This window comes from Accipiter gentilis, chromosome 1, assembly GCF_929443795.1.
Source record: "Accipiter gentilis chromosome 1, bAccGen1.1, whole genome shotgun sequence".
NCBI lineage: Eukaryota > Metazoa > Chordata > Aves > Accipitriformes > Accipitridae > Astur > Astur gentilis.
In genome coordinates, this window is record NC_064880.1 from 9,626,712 (window position 1) to 9,646,779 (window position 20,068).

The 20,068-nt window shown below is 48.8% G+C and overlaps 1 protein-coding gene across 4 annotated transcripts in view; it reads left to right on the forward strand.

Annotated features, from left to right (window-relative positions):
* Positions 1–19,813, forward strand: part of EPHB2 (EPH receptor B2) — a 129,648-nt gene extending 109,835 nt beyond the window's left edge. The window contains exons 7-16 of one of the 4 annotated variants that reach the window (XM_049807649.1): positions 1,976–2,138; positions 2,796–2,904; positions 3,095–3,162; positions 5,661–5,783; positions 6,190–6,437; positions 7,141–7,356; positions 10,849–10,998; positions 15,009–15,202; positions 15,896–16,051; positions 19,039–19,813. In XM_049807649.1, the coding sequence (XP_049663606.1) occupies positions 1,976–2,138; positions 2,796–2,904; positions 3,095–3,162; positions 5,661–5,783; positions 6,190–6,437; positions 7,141–7,356; positions 10,849–10,998; positions 15,009–15,202; positions 15,896–16,051; positions 19,039–19,147 (1,536 nt within the window). In that variant the 3' untranslated portion in view covers positions 19,148–19,813. Of the gene's footprint in view, positions 1–1,975; positions 2,139–2,748; positions 2,905–3,094; positions 3,163–5,660; positions 5,784–6,189; positions 6,438–7,140; positions 7,357–10,848; positions 10,999–15,008; positions 15,203–15,895; positions 16,052–19,038 lie in introns of those variants that run through there. The other 3 variants (XM_049807657.1, XM_049807659.1, XM_049807660.1) reach the window with 3 other exon arrangements.
* The last annotated feature ends 255 nt before the right edge of the window (positions 19,814–20,068 follow it).

A 20,068-nucleotide genomic window follows, 5' to 3' on the forward strand; every position in this document is an offset into this window, starting at 1 on the left:
CATTGGTTCAACATGGTGTGCTGTATGGAGCTCTGTAGTGAATGACTGTTCTTTGTGGATCTCTAATGTTGCTGGTACCACAGCTTCTGGCTGTGCAGAAGATTCTCTTGAGTGAAGGCACCAGTGCCGTTCTCAGAAGTGAATGACCATGAAAGCAAAGTCACCAGATAGCTAGCAATGTGGAGAGTGGAAAAGAAAGGAGACCAGCAGCCCCCAAAGGCAAACTCCATCATTTATTGGTGGGCAAGACAACCTCTGACTCATCTTGTGGTCCAGCAGCTGAGGAGGCTGAGGACACAGCCCCCTGTAGGCAAAGGGTGTGCAAAGTTGAGTGCAAGACTCTCCATTGACTTCTGCTTCACCATTGCCTGCAGGCAGCCAAAGCAGCACAAGAGAGCAACAGCCTGTGCAACTTGCACCTTTGTGTGAGGTTTCCTCGGTTCATCACAAGATGGGACCTTCTGCCTGATTGGTTCTTTGATACCCTCTGTTCTTCAGGAGTCCACTGCAGAAGAAGTTGGTGAGGAGGAGTGGACACTTTGCCCCTTGCTGGGAGTTTCACTCAGAGCTCATGGTAGTACGGTATGAGAAACAATCCCTCCATGCCCCTCTGGTAGCATTTCACAGCTGAGACAAAAGGCCAGTCCTTTGATCACACCTTCAGTCCCACTTGATGGGATTGCAAAAACTGTGTGTCTGACATCTTCTTTTTGCCAGTCCCTGCCTACTTCTTTTGAGGTTATCTCACCTCTCTGGTGAGTCTGTGGGGTGGGAGTCCTTGGGCTTGCTGAGCCTTTTGCAGTGACTTGAAGTTAGCACATCTCAGGGACTTGCTTGTAAACTTGCCAGCTCAGATTTTGAGCTGTCAGCTGTTGATGTGTTCCAGTGAGTGATCCTGCCAAGGCAGCCTGACCTGCCAGATCAGAAGTGTTACCAGAAAGGATGAGCACTTTCAACATAGCTACAGAAATTTGATTCAAAAATCCATGCTTGTGCCTCCTTTTATAGGGGCTCATACTCACAGCTTGGCTTTCCTAAGATTTTTCTGTTTTCCAGAAACATCATGCTGTTTGCATATATTGCTGCTTTGCACTGACTTTCAGGACTTCATGGCTGCCAGGCACCTGACCACCATGCCCTGATCATAGGAGGCACCACATTCAGTACCACCTTTCATCCTCCTCTGTTGACCTGTTTCTTCATGTCCCTGGGGGGGACAGGGACTGTCCGTTCTCTTGTATAGTAGCTAGCACAGGGAGATTGTGGCCCATCCACTAGTGCTTCTAGATGCTCAGCTAAGGGCATAGTTACTAAGGGCAGTGATGGATCCATCACCTACACAAGTGCAATACCATTTATACCGTTGTGATATGACTGCTCAAGTCCTCAGCTAGGAAAACGGCACACAAGGGGTAGGACAGAAATTTGGAAGTAGTTTCACTGTCACTTTTAAATATGCTCTTTGGTTCCCCAGCTTTGAAAACCTACCCATGGTCCTTGGTGAAGCAGGCTCTGGGCAGCGGGATGGTAGCAGTACTTCTCCTGAGGTCCAAAACCCTGTGTTCAGCTAGACTTTACCTCCAGCACAGGCAAAGGGCGATAGGGAAGAGCAAATGGAGAGGGTGCTGAGGCTGGATCAGGCACAGGAGGAGGGGGTGAGGAAGAAGGACAGTTCACATCCCCATTGAGCTTAAGGCTTGGAGAAGCGACCTGAGATTTCTAGCTAACACCTTCATCAGAGCCTTTCCTGAGAGGTGGTGGGTAGCCCAGGGATATCTGTACTCCCATTCCTGCTTCTGTGTCTCCCTGCTGGGAGTCAGGCTCAGAGAAATGACCTGTTTGTTGAGGCCCATGGTCTCCCCATGGTGGTCTCTCCACCCATGCTACCCTGGTCTCCTGTGCTTCCTCCTTCTAGAAATGCAGCGCCTGATTCTGGACTCATTTTTCTGATGACAGATTTCTATTTTCTTGACAGGATCTGAGTGAGTTAAATTCGACAACAGTGAAGAGCCCCACCAACACTGTGGCAGTACAAAACCTCAAAGCTGGCACCATCTACGTCTTCCAGGTGCGGGCACGTACTGTGGCTGGGTATGGCCGGTACAGTGGCAAGATGTATTTCCAGACCATGACTGAAGGTGAGTCATGAGCTGCCTCTGCATAAAGGTGACACAGAGTCTAGAGAGACTTGAGAGACTAGAGAGATGGAGATGCACTGGCAGCAGTGCTGGTCCCCTTGCTGTTAGTCCCTTCAAGGGTGCATTGGCAAGTCGGATGCATTTATTCAACCTGGCAAGACCTGGAGAGAGGCATGGGCACTTGGTAGTCCATGGAGGGAATCGCATAATCTAGGCCAATTTCTACCAAGTTTTCTGGCATGAGGGCATGTTCGTTCAGTTGGATTTAGAGGAACTGAAATTTATGATTTTCATGTGCACAGCTGTGGATGACAAATGCAGACCTGGGCCTCTATTTTCTAAATGTGTGCTGCTAAATAAAACAGGCCAAGCCAGTTTTCTGTCCCTGAGGCCAAGGAACAAGGCACAGCATGCATGCATCCATGGGACTAAACTTACCCACCCAAAAGGCATAGCTCCATCCAACCCTCCTACAGGGGCACATCCCCTGTCGTAGCCGACCTGAGCCATGCCTGACCAAAACCCTGCCAGGAAGCCTATTAGCAATAGCCATGCAAGTGTGGGCAGTGCTCAGGGCCACGGTCTGACCTTGATGAACTCATTAGTGTAGACCCATCCTGTGCGGCAGTAACCTGTTCCCTCTTCCTTGCGTGCCAGCCGAGTACCAGACCAGTGTCCAGGAGAAGCTGCCACTCATCATCGGCTCCTCTGCAGCAGGACTGGTGTTCCTCATTGCTGTAGTCGTCATCATTATTGTGTGCAACAGGTAGGTCAGTCTGAGCGCATGACCCAGGGCTGGGGCTGTGCAAGGGAGTTCTGACTGAAGACAGAGGGTGGCAAGGGTAGGGGAGAGGAGAGTGGGGACAGGAAGGTGGAGGGGGAAAGAGATGTCCCTGGAGTGTGTCTCTCAGTTCTCATGGACCCGTGCTGGTGCTCAGGACTCCCTTTCTTTCCAGAAGACGGGGCTTTGAGCGTGCTGACTCTGAGTACACCGACAAGCTGCAGCACTATACCAGTGGCCACAGTACGTACCACGGCCCCCCGCCAGGCCTGGGGGTCCGCTCTCTCTTCGGTTTGTGTTCCTGTTCACTCATTCCTTGCGGCATGCGGGGAGGGCTCAGGCCACCTAATCGGGCAGGCATGTGCATGTGTAGACAGGAGGACCTACGTGCTGTCTGGATCCCCCACCAGTCCCCTATGATCTAGATCCCTGCCCTGCCTTGTAGAGTCCATGCTCTCCAGACCTGCGTGCTGTCACGTGCCAACCATGCAGTGCATGCTCTACAACCCCCTATGGCATCCAACACACATCTCTGAAGCCTCACCCTCTTCTGCGGTGCAGCCCCTGCCAACACGTCTTGCTTTCAGCTCCTGAGCTCTGCCTAGCTTGCAGGCAGCAGTGAGACCCCTTTCCCAATCTACCCACCTCCTGTAGAGTACTGTCCTTCTGCAGGAATCCACATACCTCATGGTGCCTTTGCTAGAGCCCATCCCAGTGCTCCCAGAATCCTAGGAGATATGAGATATATCTATATATATAGGTATATATATAATACAATATGTAACAATTGCTTGCAGCCTCCCTCTTCCAACATCCCTGCGTACTCCAAGGCACTCCCTCACATCCAGCATTCCTGCTCTCAGCCTCACTGCACACCCTGCCTCACCCCAGTGCCTGCTCCTTCCCCTTATTAACCCCTGGCTGCATGCCCTTTGAAATGCCTTTCTCCTTCCTCACTAGAGACCTATCGCAATAATCCTGCTTTGTTCGAATCTCAGTTGTTATTTACCTTGTTATATTTGCAGCTTCAGGATTTCTGTCCTTTTTCTACCTTGTTCCTGTACAAACCTGAGCCTTGGTCAGAGAATGGAAAACATCAGTAGTGTTTCAGCACAGGACTCACTATTGCTTCTGCATTTACCTAGGAAACATTTCCCAAAAGGCAGAGCACTGAACTGCAGCTCTGTGCCAGAGCAGCAGTGTGCTGGCTGCATTGCTATAACTTACCAGGAGAAATGACACTCTTCAGGAAAGATTATGTAAATGCAACTCTCAGTTGTTTGTCAGTCCGTGCTGCATGTGTAAACATACATTCACGCTTTCTCCTGGGGTCTGGTGTATAATATGACAGCTTCAGGCTGGGATGGCATTCATAGCTGTGCCTTTACGACTGTTGGAACAGGCTCAATGCCACCAGTTGCAGATGAATTGATTACAGGCCTGGGGTGCCTTTTAGCCACATTGTCACTCAACACACCAGTCCAAGGCACAATCCCTGCTCGGCTCCCCACCAGTGATTGCTGCGGAGAGACTACAGCTTAGGGTTAGCAGATTGACGAGGTGCAGAGAGCCTGTAAGCATTGCAGCAGCTCCTGTGAATCCTGCCAGCGCGCTACTTGTGGAGCTGGGAGTCATGCCTCTGGTTCTGTGTTGGGGTCCTTATTTAGTGAGCTGTGAGCTCTGGTCTCCAAATACCCCCAATTTTGGAGCAAGCCAGAGGCCAGTAAAATGAGTATAGAAAGGGGAGGACTGCAGCTGTCCCATGGGGTAGCTAGAGCGCGATGTGGCGTCAGCAGTCCAACCTCACCAGGTCCCATGGCCATTGCCTTTCACGTAAGCATATTGCTGTGTCTTCTGGTCTGCCTAGCAGGAAGAGCTTGGCTTTTGCAATTTCCCCAGTGTCCCTTCAGCTTGTCTTGGCCATGTCGAGGCTACCAAGACAGAACCCAGCCTCAGAAAGGGTTACCTGTCAGGAGAACAGCAGGCAGACTGGACTGTCTGTCCTGCTTGCACTGCCCCTGGAAGGGTCACAGACACCCCTGTGGAGGATTCAGTCTGGCTTGATGGCTGTGTCTGTAGTACCAGATGCGTAGAGCTGCCTCCCCTATAGAGAGAATGCCTGTAGAGAACCAAGAGCAGCATGTGCCTCCGTTTACATCCCAAGGCAGACCTTCCCCATCTCCTGTCTTGAGTGCTGAGCCCAGGTCTCCTCCTCCACTTTCCCATGCCTCTGAGGGAATGGTGTGCTGAGGTGGAAGCAGGACACAGAGGAGGCCAGCGGGGCAGAGCTGCAGTCTCCACAAACAGTCCTCTTGCAGTGTTGCAGCATGATAAGTGTGGTGTGACATTGGTGTGCCTACACACCATCTCCTGAGAACAAGTGCTTCCCTTGCTTTTCCTCTGGATCTGCTAAAGCCCTGTCCTGCTGCAGAGGATTTGGTTCTCTGTGGTCGCAGTTTGCAGTCCTAGCTAACAATGTAGCCCTCCATTGCCCCAACAATGGGGCAATATTCGTTATGGGCCAATATTCAATATAATCCAGCTTTAACAGTCCTGTGCAAATATGGCTCTGCATGTTCTTTGTCAAACTGCTTTGCTGTGTCTGCTTCATGCCCTTGATTATGTGACTTGCTGAGGTAAAAAAGACCCTCACGTGAATAGGTTTCTCTTTTCCTTGATGCCAACCATCAGTTGTGCCGTTTCCATGTGTCTGTCTGACTCTCTCCTTCACCTTTATGCAGTGACTCCAGGGATGAAGATTTATATTGATCCATTCACCTACGAAGATCCCAATGAGGCTGTCAGGGAGTTTGCAAAAGAAATCGATATCTCTTGTGTCAAAATCGAGCAGGTGATCGGGGCAGGTAGGTGAACTGTGAATGTCTGGCTGACCCTCAACAGCAGTCTCCTTTGTGGTCCCAGGCTTTGGTGAGGATTTAGCCTTCTTACAGGTACTGGGAAGACTAGTGTCACTAAGGTCTTATACTTAGCCCCAGCCTGGACTAGCAGGACCAAGGTGGTCCAGTGCTGGAGATAAAGAGTTCCCATGTGCATATAGTCACCTGTCCAGTGCTCCTTACCAATGATGAGTCCACCTGAAGGGAGGTCTTTGGTGTGGAGTGAGGGTGGAAGCACAGATCGGATGATGGGTGGTCAGCTCAGGGGCATACCAGGTGGGCACAGCTGGAGCCAGTGGGAGCAGGGTCCCTCAGGGAGAAAGGCAGCGGTATGGGAGGCTGACAAGCCCTACCTGTTTCCTTCTGTTTGCAGGGGAATTTGGTGAGGTGTGCAGTGGGCATCTCAAGCTTCCTGGCAAAAGAGAGATCTTTGTGGCCATTAAGACCCTGAAGTCTGGTTACACAGAGAAGCAGAGACGGGACTTCTTGAGTGAAGCCAGCATCATGGGGCAGTTTGACCACCCGAACGTCATCCACCTGGAGGGAGTGGTGACCAAGAGTTCACCGGTCATGATCATTACTGAGTTCATGGAGAATGGCTCACTGGACTCCTTCTTGCGGGTATGAGATCCCAGGAGCATGCAGCTCCAGAGATTGTGTTGGGCTGGAGGAGGACTGGAGGGGATTCCCTTCCCTGTGCCAGTGTAACAAGTGCCCTTCACTGCCCAGCATCCCCTGCCACTGGGGCAGCTGCTGCACAGTCCAGAGGTCTGTGTCTCAGGAACAGAGGTGGAGGTGGCACCAAGGCTGTCATCTGTTATGTGTTTCTGTCCACTCACACTAGCAAAAGGCTGTGCCTGCCCGTATACATGCCCACAGATGCATGTGCAAACTCTGCCTCTGTGGAGGGGGAGGAACAGTCTGACATAGCTTTAACACAGCAGGACTTCACCTCCAGCTGCTCTGTCTATATATTTATAGGTCTGAGTTTGAAATGGATAATTCGCTGTGATGAAGGGAGATAACCTGCTTAATAGGAATAGATTGCCCCTTCTGAATACTCCTGTGCAAGGTGTGGCAGATCCACCACCTTTGGATGACAGCAGCCATCTGTAGTAATGACAAGAGGGTGCATGAGGGTGACTTCCAGCCCCTGTGAGCTCTCCACTCTCCACCCTCTTGCTTTTGAGAGGGAACGTACGCACTCGTGGCATAGCTGTGTCCTGACAAGCAGCATAGAAAGAGGCTACTGGCTGTTTGCTGGACAGTGGCGGGCTGTGAATTTGCTCCTCTCATGTGGACTCTTTCCCTCTCTTCCCCTAAGCAAAACGATGGGCAGTTCACAGTGATCCAGCTGGTGGGGATGTTGCGGGGTATTGCGGCAGGCATGAAGTATCTGGCCGATATGAACTACGTGCACCGGGACCTGGCTGCCCGCAACATCCTGGTGAACAGCAACCTGGTCTGCAAAGTGTCTGACTTTGGCCTCTCCCGTTTTCTGGAGGACGACACCTCTGATCCCACCTACACCAGTGCACTGGTAAAGCTGCTCTTCCAGAGAGGGAGGGATGGGTGGTGAAGGAAGGACTCAGGGAGAGAGAGGGAAGGGGGGAGATCCCCCCTTGACATGGGGAGCACTTTTTCAGGGTGCCAACAATGGAAATAAGGTGCTAGATGGGAAAGACCAATTAAATGTACCAAGGAAGATTTTCTCTTGCAAGGTCCTGTCCAGTTGTCCAGTGGCTTTTGATGGGCCCTATAGCCATTCCTGTGGATAACTGAGCCTTCTTCCAAACATGTCTGCAAACATATACGTGTCCCTGGTAAAGCCCTTAGTTGGGATCATGCATAATACCCACCCACCGAGATGCTGCCCTTACAGATTTGTTGCCAGAGCAGCACATTTGGGATTTTTTTACTATCACTGTCCAATCGTGCTGCCCTGCTGTCTGGGAGGCCATGATCCTTTTTCATGTCATGTCAAGGGCTCAGCCCCAGGAATGACAGACTGAAGTGTGGATGCGTGCTGGGCGAAGCCCTGCAGTACTAGATACTGGTCTTCCAGAGAGTCTGCCTGAAATAGACAGAGAAACCTTCCCAGAAATGGCTTCATGATCGTGTAACACCTTCCCAGGGATGCCACAGTACAAGTGACGCTAGTGCCACTGAAGACTCATGGCCTGTCTCAGGCTATAGAACGTGCACTGGGACCAAAGGATAATTTGAAGACTCTGTTGTTGTTCAGTAAGCTTGCAGCCAGGAGTTCTCATAAATACCATTGTTTGCAAAGGCGTACAGCATTGCTCTACAATGATGCTACAGGATCAATGCCTACGTACAATGCCTATGACAGGACTTCTTGGAAATAAGTGTTGCTAGAGCTGGGACATGATCTGTAGGAAGTGATCTCTCCCAGATCTTTTGGAGCTGCCAGTGATGAGATGTCTGGCATAGCTCTTAGTGAATTGTAACAGTAGTTGGATACCTAACAAACACCTAAAAATGTACACTTTTATTCTCATCTGAACTTGTGTAGCTTCAAACATCAACCACTTGATCTTATACAGTCATCCTATGGCTTTTAGAAACACTAGCAACATTTATTTTCACAACATGATCCTTACATCCAATTAATTTTCCCTTTGTTAAGTTAAATACATGGGAACTTCTGGTGTTTACTGCTGTTTTCTATTCCTGTTATTGTGCCTGTAGCTTTTCTCTCTGTCATCTCTAATTTATTCTTCTTGAACTGTGGGCACTGTAGCAGGACATACATTATCTATAATGATAGAATACATGCACCCACTATAGCAGAATACCAGAAGTAATAGTATCTTCCTCTTCAAAATGCACCATCCTTAAATATCCCAAGATGCATGAGTGTTTTTTATTATAATTATCCCAGAAACCTTGTGTCCATGGGTGGGCAACAGCCACAAGCTATGGCTTTGAAGGTTCATGCTGGACCTTAGGAAAATCTTCTTCTCCAACAGGGCGGTGAAGCTCTGGGTCAGATCACCAGAGAGGTGGGAGGCCTCACTGAAGTAAGTTCCCACAAGGATCCTCCAAATATACCCAGTCTGTAATTTCTACTTTAGGACTTCTTTTTTAGTAATTTTTTAAATCCACTGCTTCTCAGGAGCTCTCTTAAGAGTATCCCTGATGGAGAGGACATCATGTTTGGTATGGAATGCTTGGTATCCCCGTGCTGTGGAAAACAAAATATTTTGTCTGAGGTTTGTGGCTGTGAGAAGATTAAGGAACTTGTTATCTATTTTTAATTTTTCTAGCATGTATAAGGTCTGAGCCCTATTAATAAGACATGGTTGTTATTCAACAAAATATATTGTTCCTTAATCTTCTCACAGCCCCAAAACGCAGACAATTTTGCTTATTTTTCTGCACAGGGGAAGATTTTCATTTCAGAAGGTCCCTTGAGTTGTGAATGGCTCAAGTCCAAAGACCCTGGTGGAAAATTAGGAGGCTGCAAGGGCTTAAGCAGAGAATTACAATCCCTGTGGCTCCATGCCATGTACACCACTCTTGTGCACTTTGGTGCATAACTCCTCTATGGGAGTGGAGAGTCCTTCTGATTTCTCCAGAGCTGCTGTTGCCCAGCAGGATGACAGAGACCCCAGTGCCCACCCTGTCCATCCCATTTCCCATCAGTGACCAAGCATGCCATACTAAAGGTGTTCACTCCGCCTCTGTCTCCAGAAACGGTGTCGTGGTTTAACTCCAGCCAGCAACTAAGTACCACGCAGCCGCTCACTCACTTCCCCCATCCAGTGGGATGGGGGAGGAAATCAGGAAAAAGGGTAAAACTTCTGGGTTGAGATAAGAACGGTTTAATAGAGCAGAAAAGAAGAAACTATAATGATAATGATAACACTAATAAAATGACAACAGTAGTAATAAAAGGATTGGAATGTACAAATGATGCACAGGGCAATAGCTCACTACCCGCCGACCGACACCTCGCCAGTCCCCGAGCAGCGATTCCCTGCCCCCCCCCCACCCCCCACTTCCCAGTTCCTAAACTAGATGGGACGTCACATGGTATGGAATACACCATTGGCCAGTTTGGGTCAGGTGCCTTGGTTGTGTCCTGTGCCAACTTCTTGTGCCCTGGCTGGGCATGAGAAGCTGAAAAATCCTTGACTATAGTCTAAACAATACTGAGCAACAACTGAAAACATCAGTGTTATCAACATTCTTCGCATGCTGAACTCAAAACATAGCACTGTACCAGCTACTAGGAAGACAGTTAGCTCTATCCCAGCTGAAACCAGGACAAACGGGCAGGATCAAAAACTGCTGGATCATGTATATTAACAGACTGACCCACGAGGACTTCAACTCAAGACTCACTGACTTCAAGGTGCCTACAGATGTAGAAAGCTGAAGAGGAGGGTGTTCTAATTCCTTTTATTCTGCTCTGGAGATAGCTAGGTGACAGCAAAAGGATGGAGGGAGATTCAAAGGGGATCAGTTTGGATTTTTCTACATTCATAGCCATTCATTTTTCTACAAAAGACCCTACTAGCACAATGGGCATTTTGTCATGCCAAAGATTGCTATCGCAATAGGCAGGTGGAAGAAGCTGGACTTGTTTAGTATGATGAAGATGAGGCTGAGGGGACACCTCTAAGTGACCTGCAGTACTTGAAGGGCAGTTACGAAGAAGACAGAGCCAAACTCTTTGCAGTGGTACCAGATGATATAATAAGGGGCAATAGACAAAACGGCGGCTTGGGAGGTTCAAGGTGAGTAACAGGAAAAGCTTCTTCCCCAAGAGGGTGGTGCAGCCCTGGGACAGGTCACCAGACAAATGGGGGGAATCATTATCCTTGAAAGTTTCCCAGGCATGGCTAGACAAGCCAAAGCCATCCTGATGTAGTGTTAGGGATAGTCCTGTGGTCCCTTCCTTCTAGGATTTTACCAGCATATTGGAGGCACATATTTTGGACACTCATCTTTTTCAGTTCCTCTTGCTCTTTCTGTTACCGTCCTCTTTGGTTTTTTACTGCAGGGTGGGAAGATCCCAATACGGTGGACAGCACCTGAGGCAATTCAGTACCGAAAATTCACATCGGCCAGTGATGTGTGGAGCTACGGAATAGTCATGTGGGAGGTGATGTCGTATGGCGAGCGGCCTTACTGGGATATGACCAATCAAGATGTGAGTTGTTAAGACACAAGGAGCAGAAACACTGAATATGGGAGCATTGCAAGGCCAAAGCATGGCTACAGCTAGACGCAGCCTGTGGCATGTCCGGAGCCTTCTCTGTCGTGAGAGATGTGTCCAAGGTCAACACCTTTGGAAGAAGTAATAGAGATAACTTTGGCTTTTGTTCTGGTCCCATTGTACTGCTGTGGCAGGGGGTAGGGACTGTACAACATGCACTGTAGTACAACAGGGTTAATGTGAGCACCCTCAGTGGTGGTAGACAGATGCCCAGGAGGAAAAGGAGCAGGCGGGTGGAAAATGAAATGCTGCCACTGACCTGAGAGCCCCTGGAGCAGCAGGCAGATCTTCATCTGCAGGAGACCACAGGCATTTGGTAAAAGTCTGTTATAGAGTCATAGAATGGTTTGGGTTGGAAGGGACCTTTAAAGATCATCTAGTCCAACCCCCCTGCCATGATCAAGGACATCTACTATATGGTTATTAAATCTCGCATGGCAAGCTTGGACTGTGATGTGTAAGAAGCCAAGAAACTTGCATGCAGCTAGAAGCCAAAATCACAAGGTATTTCAGAACATGCTTAATTTTAAATACTTTATGACCCTTTAATTCAGGTGGAACTGTTACGTGCACTCCTTGTTCCCTGGCACCCAGGCAGTTTCTGTGAGCCCTTGCCTCCACACAAGGATGACCTGTAGCTGCAGTCAACACCTTCATCATAGCAATGCCATTCTCCCTGTTTCTCTTGACCTCATATCTGGGTGGTCAAACCCATCTGTCCAGTGGCAATGAGTGCCCTGCAGAGTGCTACACCTACACATGTGTGTGTCCAGAAGACCCCTTTGGTGTGGGGCTTCCAGGTCTCTTGTAACATTGTCTCTCTGAAGAGCTGCCCTTCTTCATGTGGTCTTCACCCATGAACCCTCAGGATCTAACACCAAGGTCCTGGGTCAACCCTTGGTACACAGAAGGCCTGTCCTCCCCCTCTGCTGCAAGCCTGGGTCTTGCAAACCTGCATGTTACAGCATCTGCCTGGCTTCCAGCTTGTTTCAGAGCTGCCTCTGGGCAGCCCATTGGAAGCCTTCAGATTGCCACCTTCATCTCCATCATCCTGTGGGCTCCTGAAAAAACACTGCCTTATAGGGACAGAGTGAGAGCTAAGCTCCCACGTGACTCCTGCAAGTCCTCCCACCCCAATGGCAAATCAGACCTTTTTCAAGTCAATATAACTCCATCCATGCCATGTCAGGTTTCTCCAGAGTGCGATGATTTCCTCCCTAGTGCCTGGTGGGGAATTTATTCAAGTAAGTGCCCAATGCCTGGAGCAGATACATGATATCTTAGCACCTTTGGCTGTTCAAGGCCTTGCCCCAGCCCCTGGCGTATCAGAAAAGTCTTTGCATCAATTGTTTGAGCCAAAGGGAAGGGAGTTAGGGGTATGCCTTTCTCAGAAAGGACAATTCCCTTCCCGTTAGGACTTCATTATTGCCTGCAGTTTCAAGCATTTCCTGCAGCCAGGTGTCAGTGCCCTTCTCCCTGCCTCAGCATCCCTCTGTATGCATAGCCCTCTGCCATCCCCCTCCCTTGTCCTTGTTCCCTGGACCTCTTCCCTCAATGGTTCCTCCTGCCACAGCCCCTCTGCTGCAGCAGCACCGATTCAGCTGGCGGGGATGGCAGAGCTTGTGCCTCTCTCTTTGGCACAGCGTGATGTGTGGCGCCTGTCCCCAGCCTCTTCTTCCCCTTCTTCTGCCGCAGGACATTGTGCCCCAGTAGCTGTCACCACTTAATTGCAGCTGGTACTCCCTGCGAATGAGCATGTGGCAGATATTCACTGCAGATTAGCCTCCTGACCCCGGGGTGTGAGCGCCTGGGGAGGCTGGGGAGGGAGAGGAGACAGAGAGTGCAGCCTGTGCCCCCTCGCGGGATGTGTCTGATGGCAACAAGGCGGGTAGCTTGTCGGGAAACCATTCGTTCCATGCCGGAGACAAACGCTTGATGCTTGCGTGATGACCCTCCCCAGCCTGCTCTCCCCGTGCTTCCTCTCCCCTCTGTCTTGGTTAGACCTGCCATCCAGAGAGCTGGGAGAGGGGACAGCTTGTACCTCTTGGGAGAATCCCTGAATGGGAGCCAAGAGCTGCACAAAGCACACCAGCGATGCCTCAGGTTGGACCTTCACAAGCTCAGTGGAGCACCATCATGTCCAGCTGGGGGGCAGAGGGGAGGGAGGACTCCTTCCATCTGGCACATTTTGGCAGCAGTGGTGCCAGCCCCCATCTGTCTCCGGTCAGCCTGCCCAGCACCTTGGCCATGCACATCAGTATCTGGCGCAACCTCCCAATCCATTCCCTGCCTGAAGCCACAGTCTGTCTGAAACGCTGCCAGATGCCCCACCTCACACCCTGGACTGCTTGGCATGGATATGCCACCTACCCTCCCTTGGAGCAGCAGCCTTCTACTGCCACAGCACCTCCAGTGTCTCCTCTCTACCAACCCTTCCCTGCTGTTCTCCCAGTCCCAACTGCAGTATCCTCAATTTTCTGTATGTAGCCTTTCTGCTCAACAACGCATTCACCATGCTGCTGTATGGGTCTGGCTAGTCCTTCCCCAGGAGGGTGGTACAACCCTGGCATAGCCCATCAGGCAGACCTCTGTCCTTGGAAGTATGCAAGACATGGCTGGACAAAGCCATGGAAGCCTTGATCATACAGTAAGACTAGCCAGAGACATCGAGGTCCTTCCTCTGGATTCCTGAAGGAGGTTCTGTCAATCTCCCTCCCTCTTTTATCATCCCTGTGGAGAGTTGGTCATTTTAAATTGCCGCCCCTGATTTCAGTTACTGCAGTATCCTCAGTTCTGGTTTTTAGCCTCACTTCTGGTTTTTTGTTGCCACGCACAAGCCTGTTTCTACTGTCCAAGGCTCCTTCTGCTTGCCTTTTCAGTGCCCATGCTGTTTGTATGACCACAGAATGCATAAGGCCAAGAAGGTGGGAGAAGCCTGCCTGTCACATGCCCCTGTCAGAGGAACATATGCCCCTGGAAGAAGCTGTGCAGCTCCATCCTCCTTCATTACACAGGAGAGGATGGAGGGCTACAGGTGCAGGGTGACAGGGAGGTGGGATTCCCCTTGAAGAAGATCTTTTAGCCCTTGTGCACGTGCTATTTCCACTGAATGTTGCAAGGCCATACATTTTCCCAGGTCCTGTGGTGCAGTAAGGAGAGACCAAACAGGCAGCAGCCAAAGCCTTCTTGCATTGGCCCACAGAGCTGCAGGGTGGCTTAGGCAAGGTGTGCTGCAACCCTTCTTTGCATGCTGTAGCAAAGTTCTCTTGTGTCAGGTTCTGCTGACCAAGGTCTTGGTCCTCCCCACTGTGTGCTTCAGTTTGCGTGTGCGCGAGTCTGTGGGGAGATCCAGCTCTTACTGCTGGCTCAGTGCACCCAGCCCTGTCCCATGGCACGACCCTGTCACCTGGAAGGGCTGGTTTCTTGGCAGGGGTGGAAAGCACCACTGGAGGAAGGAAAACACAGGCAGCTTCCCCTGTCTGTAACTCACATGCAGACCCTTCACTGGATGGAGATGTTCTCCTCCCAGTGAGCTGTTGTGTTGTGCTGTGTACCTGCCTGAAAACATGAACCCTTCTCTGTGACTCACCTTTCTCATGCCTGGAGCTGTGGGCTCACACATCCTTGTCAAGGTAGCGGGGATGCTCTCTTTCCCCAGATTAGGAAACTGGTGGACATGGCTCATCACAAGTAGTCAGCAAGGCTGCATCTCAGCTAAGCAAGGCTGGCATCACCTCAGAGGACAACATGACATGCACAGTGCTGGGAGTTAGAGATTAGTGCATGGTGTTGCCAGAGGTGATAGGCAGCAGTAAGTGTAGGCAGAGCAGCCCTGCTGCAGTATGGCTGGCCATGCCAGTCACCCTCAGAATCCAAGAAAAGGAACATTATGAATTAAATAGGTTTTATTGCAACTGTATTGATCTCTTTTTCTTCTCTTGCAGGTGATAAATGCTATCGAGCAGGACTATCGGCTGCCACCACCTATGGATTGTCCAAATGCCCTGCACCAGCTAATGCTTGACTGTTGGCAGAAGGATCGAAACCACAGACCCAAATTTGGGCAAATTGTCAACACCTTAGATAAAATGATCCGAAATCCTAACAGCCTGAAAGCCATGGCACCTCTCTCCTCTGGGTATGTATCTGTCTTCCTTTTGTCCTTTGGCTTCTATTTGCAGATCTGCTGTCCTTTGTGTCCTGGTGGGAACCATCTCTCTAGGCCTCCCTATTTTAGAGGCAGCTTGGCCTGTGTTGTTTGGTGCTTTATACAAAGGGTGTTAAAAGATGTCGAGGTCACTCTGGTCCCTCTTCTTGGACAGGTTAGATCTGGTGAACACAGGTAGCTCATTGAGTTGGACGGTGTACTCTGCACAGTTAGAGGAGATCTTGGTTTCATGTACATGTGATTGCTGGATGGATGAGGTTGCTTTGGTAGTCCAGTCTCATGTGCAGTGGAGGCAAATAAAGCCTCCTCAGGCAGTATGATGTTTCCCTGGACTGGGTGGGGATACACCAACTTGTGGGAAGCACTGGCCGCATTATGAGAATGTACTTTCTCCCTTTGTGCAGCCAGGATTTTAGAGCTGCATTCCATCGTCTTTGATAGCTCCTACCCCTCCTGTACAAACTGATCTAGAAAGACTTCTGTGATGCTCTGCACAATCCTTCCCTCATTTGAGTAGAGTGCTTTCTGGGTGGTACTTCATAATACAGTGTGGTGCAGGCCCTGTGAATGATGCTGCTCCAGGTCCCTCCAGCTGATGGAGGGTGCGGAAATACATGTTCTTGCTGCTGTTTGTTCTGCTCATTCCCCATTTCTGTGTTGCAGGATGAACCTCCCCCTACTTGACCGCACAATCCCGGATTATACCAGCTTCAACACTGTGGATGAATGGCTGGATGCCATCAAGATGAGCCAGTACAAGGAGAGCTTTGCCAGTGCTGGCTTCACCACCTTTGACGTAGTATCTCAGATGACTGTAGAGTAAGTGCCCAGGCTTCTAGTCCCAAAGCACAAGGAGAAGTCTCAGTAGTTTAACAACAGTTGGTCATTATTGAATTAGTTTTTATTTTCACATGATGTAGTTTTACTTTTATAGAATTTGTTGATTTGTGGACCCACTTTTAGTGTATTCAGTTTCTGCAGAACTACTCCATTCTGCAGGCTATCTTGTCTCCAGACAGTGTGTCTGTCTGTCACTCTGAATCTGCAGAATGTATGTCCTCACTGCGAAAACAGCCCCCCACAAGGGTCCCCAAAACCCCAGCATGGAACAAATGGAGATTTCAGGCCGGCACCAGGCAATTCTCCAGCCACTCAAGAGCACTTTTAGACTTCTCAGTCCTCTTGGATATATGGTGTATTGGCAATGGAGACAAGCATGCTGCAAACAAATTTCTATCTAAGAAAGGCCTCTGAAAGTCCAGATGGTTTCAAGTTTGTTCTGAATTCTCCTGCATCACTATAAACATTCCTCAGTGGCAAAATCTTCGCAAGTTCTTCAGAGAAAGCAGGCAGTTGAAATCCATTTGTGGTGGTTTTTGAAATCCCTTGGGGCTAGCTGGGGCTTTGATGCCTCTGGTGAAAGATTTGTGGTTGGTTGCAGTTAGCTTTAGAAACCCTGCCTAAGAAAGCACCAAGCATTAAAGCCATCTGTAAGTGCAACGACGTCTGGTAACCAGGAAGGTTCTTGGATTTGGTGCCTAATTCCAGACTTTAAATCTACCAATGTATCAGAATCCATTCACACAAACAGCCAAACTGACCTTTTCTGGCTTTTTGTTCTTATTTGCTGCCAGAAAATTCACATGGCAATTCTGACTATTTCAGTACATCTGTGGTACAATCCCAAGGCCCTGGGGATGATTCTGGCACACTATAGACTGTGTGCATGCAACAGAAAGAGGGTCCATAAAATCTGAAGGATGGGGAAGATGAACTTTGACCAAACTGGGACATCACACCTGCACCACAACCCAACCCTGCCTAGGTTGTGCTATGTGCAATATATATATATATATATATATATATATATATATATATATATAAAGCGTACAGTTCTGCAGGTAGTCCAGCTAATGAAGTCTGTTTTTTCACAGACACACTCAGTGTCCCTTAAATGCCACTTCTCCCAGTTCCTTACCATGTCTCTCACAATATCTTCCAAGTCCTCTCCAAGTGCCTTCATCACAATCACAAGGGTATCCTCAGCTCATGTCCCCATGAGTTTTGACAAACCTCCCTTCCACATTTCTCACTTCCTTGGCTGGACATAATAATAGAGAGGACACTCCAAGTCCTTTTTCCTTGGGAAATAGTGCTGCGACATTACTTGAAACCACCTTCTAATGTTCGCTGGTCTTTGCAGAAGTAGATAATCATGTAAGTGGAGCTGAATCGCCATAAGACACTGTTTTCTTCAAATTTGGACAGCCAGCAAAGTGTAAATGTTTACTGAAGACTGATTCAGTTCACCAAATCCACATGGTTTCAACACTGACCTGCTTGACCACCTGGGCCACCAAATGATCTATGTCCAGGGCAGAAAGCTTAGGAAGCACAAGGCTGTGCAGGGCCACAGTCTTATTCTGGTTTACAGATGTCAGTGAAGACTTTGGTCCTTGTTCCCAATCAGAACAAAAGCAAAAGTCAAAGTGCCAAACTTCTCCAAGGAGGAAAATTCTTTAGCTCAGTGCATCTGGCTGGGGCAGAGGAGGGAATGGAAAGCCCTTGCAGCAAGAAAAGCAGTGACTGTGAAGGACACCATCCTGGGAGCCAGAGTTGTGTAGTGTGCTAGCAAGTTTCCAGTTGTTTTGCTGAGCAGGAGTCTGTGCAGCAGCAAAGCTGTGTCTTGGATGTTCACTCTCACACCGATCTCAGAGGGCATGGGCTGAAGCATGCTCCAGCAGTGGTCACCAACCAGTTAACCACCAGCCAGAATGTGTAAATCTGTGGCATAGCCCCACGCCCAGCTCTCCTTCTTTAGGCTCCTTTTGTTTGACCAGAGACAAGGTCTAAAGCAAGCTCTAAAGCAAACATACAGGCTCATGTGCCACTCATGCTAGAGGATTTTTTTCCACTTTTCCTTGGAGCTCCCGTTTACCCTTCTTTGCCCATTGACTTCCACTCTAAAACAGGCAAAGGTTTTGCCACACTTCCTCATAAAAGTCCATTCCTAACACTTAAGGAAGGAGAAAAGGCAACTGAGTCAGGTATGGGTAACATCTTATGAATGCTATCTGTTCCCTGATCAGAATTTGTGACTGAGATTTGTCCACCAAGAGGAAGATGAGTAGCAAATTCAGCTGGAGTGATCACAGATAGGACAATGCAGAGTCACACTTATGCTCTTGGCATGACCTTCATTTTTCCCAGATGTCTAATATCTATAAAAAATAGAAGCAGTGCAAAAATTAGATTGCTGTGATTTAGCAAAGAGGACAAGTAGCAAAAGTTTATCACTTCATGGCCGCATCAGATCAAAGCAAAAGTAGGAAGAACAGCCATCATCTGCACAGGGGGAGTGAGATTCACACTGATGAAGGTGTAGCACGTCCTGTTCGTATGTCTCCAGGGATGGAAAAAATGGGTTACTATGTCACAGAATGAGAGAGAGAATCGAAACATGCAAAGACAGAAACAAAGCAAAATAAGGGTAGAAAACCTAAGGCAAATTCACTTACAAAGCAGTGAGCAGAGCCTGTGGTATTTGGTTTCACACTCTCTGATGAGGTTCCAGTACTCTGGGGGTGCTGCAGATAGGTAGCAAATGGAAAGATTGGGAGGATAAGCCAGGAAGAGTCAAAGAGAAAGAGTAGAGGTTTCACCAGGTTTGCATGCATTGTTGCATTTATGGAATAAATCTATGGAGACTTCAGCTCCCTATGCACCACGCTTATATATGGGCTTGTTCTGCTGTGAGAAAATGTCTTCTGATATATATGCGGTGTTTGTTTCTTTTCCTCCCAAAGGGACATTCTGCGAGTTGGGGTCACTTTAGCAGGACACCAGAAGAAAATACTGAACAGTATCCAGGTGATGAGAGCACAGATGAACCAAATTCAGTCTGTGGAGGTTTGATAGCTACGTGTCCTCCTACTCCTCTTCCTTGAGGCCCTGCTCCCCTTTGCCCCTGTACGTCCAAGCTCCAGTTCTTGAGTGTTCTGCACGGACCAGAGACAGGCAGCTGCTCTGTGGATCATGGCAACAGGAAGAAACACCCTGTCATCAACAACGAGAAGTTGCCAAGAGCTTCTAGAATTTAAACAATGGAAAAAGGGAACAAAAAAAGACAGCTATTTTGAAAAAAAAAAACAAACCACAAAAAACTATGAAATATTTTTAAATAATAATAAAGCAATTGCATTCTTGAAAAGGGCTCCAAGACCAATGGGAGTCTCCAAAGGAAGAGAAGAGAGCAGCTTCATCTGTTTCCTCTTGCACAAGGCTGCTGCAGCTGGGCCCACACACCTCTGGAGCAATGAGACTTTTTCAAGAAGATGAATGCAAAGAAAGGTCACGAGAAGCACTTCTCTTTCTCACATGGGATGGCAGCTCTGGGAATGCCCTGCAGCCAGCAGTCCTTCCTGAAAGCCCCTTTTAGCAAATCAAAGGGGAGAGAGAGCTGAAGCTCTCCGGTGCTGCAGAACCAAGTGCATCTCAGAAATTGACGGACTTCTTCAAAAGCTGAAGACTTTTTTTTTTTTAAACAAATAAACTGAGACTAGAAGAGGCTGTTTCCGACAAATGAGAAAGAATCTGTAACGCTTGGGGGGGTGGGGATGGGGAAAACCAATCCTTTTTACATCTCTTATTTTCTCTTGTCATGGAACAGTTTTGTGAGTGACAGTTTCCTAAGGGTCCGTCCATCCACCCTCCAATGGCATCATTGTCTCATACATATCATATGCACAAGACTTATAGTGATGTCCTCACTAGATGCCAATGATCTTTTCCCAGAAGACTTCCCAAGTACAGTATGTAGTAGTTTTTGATTACAAA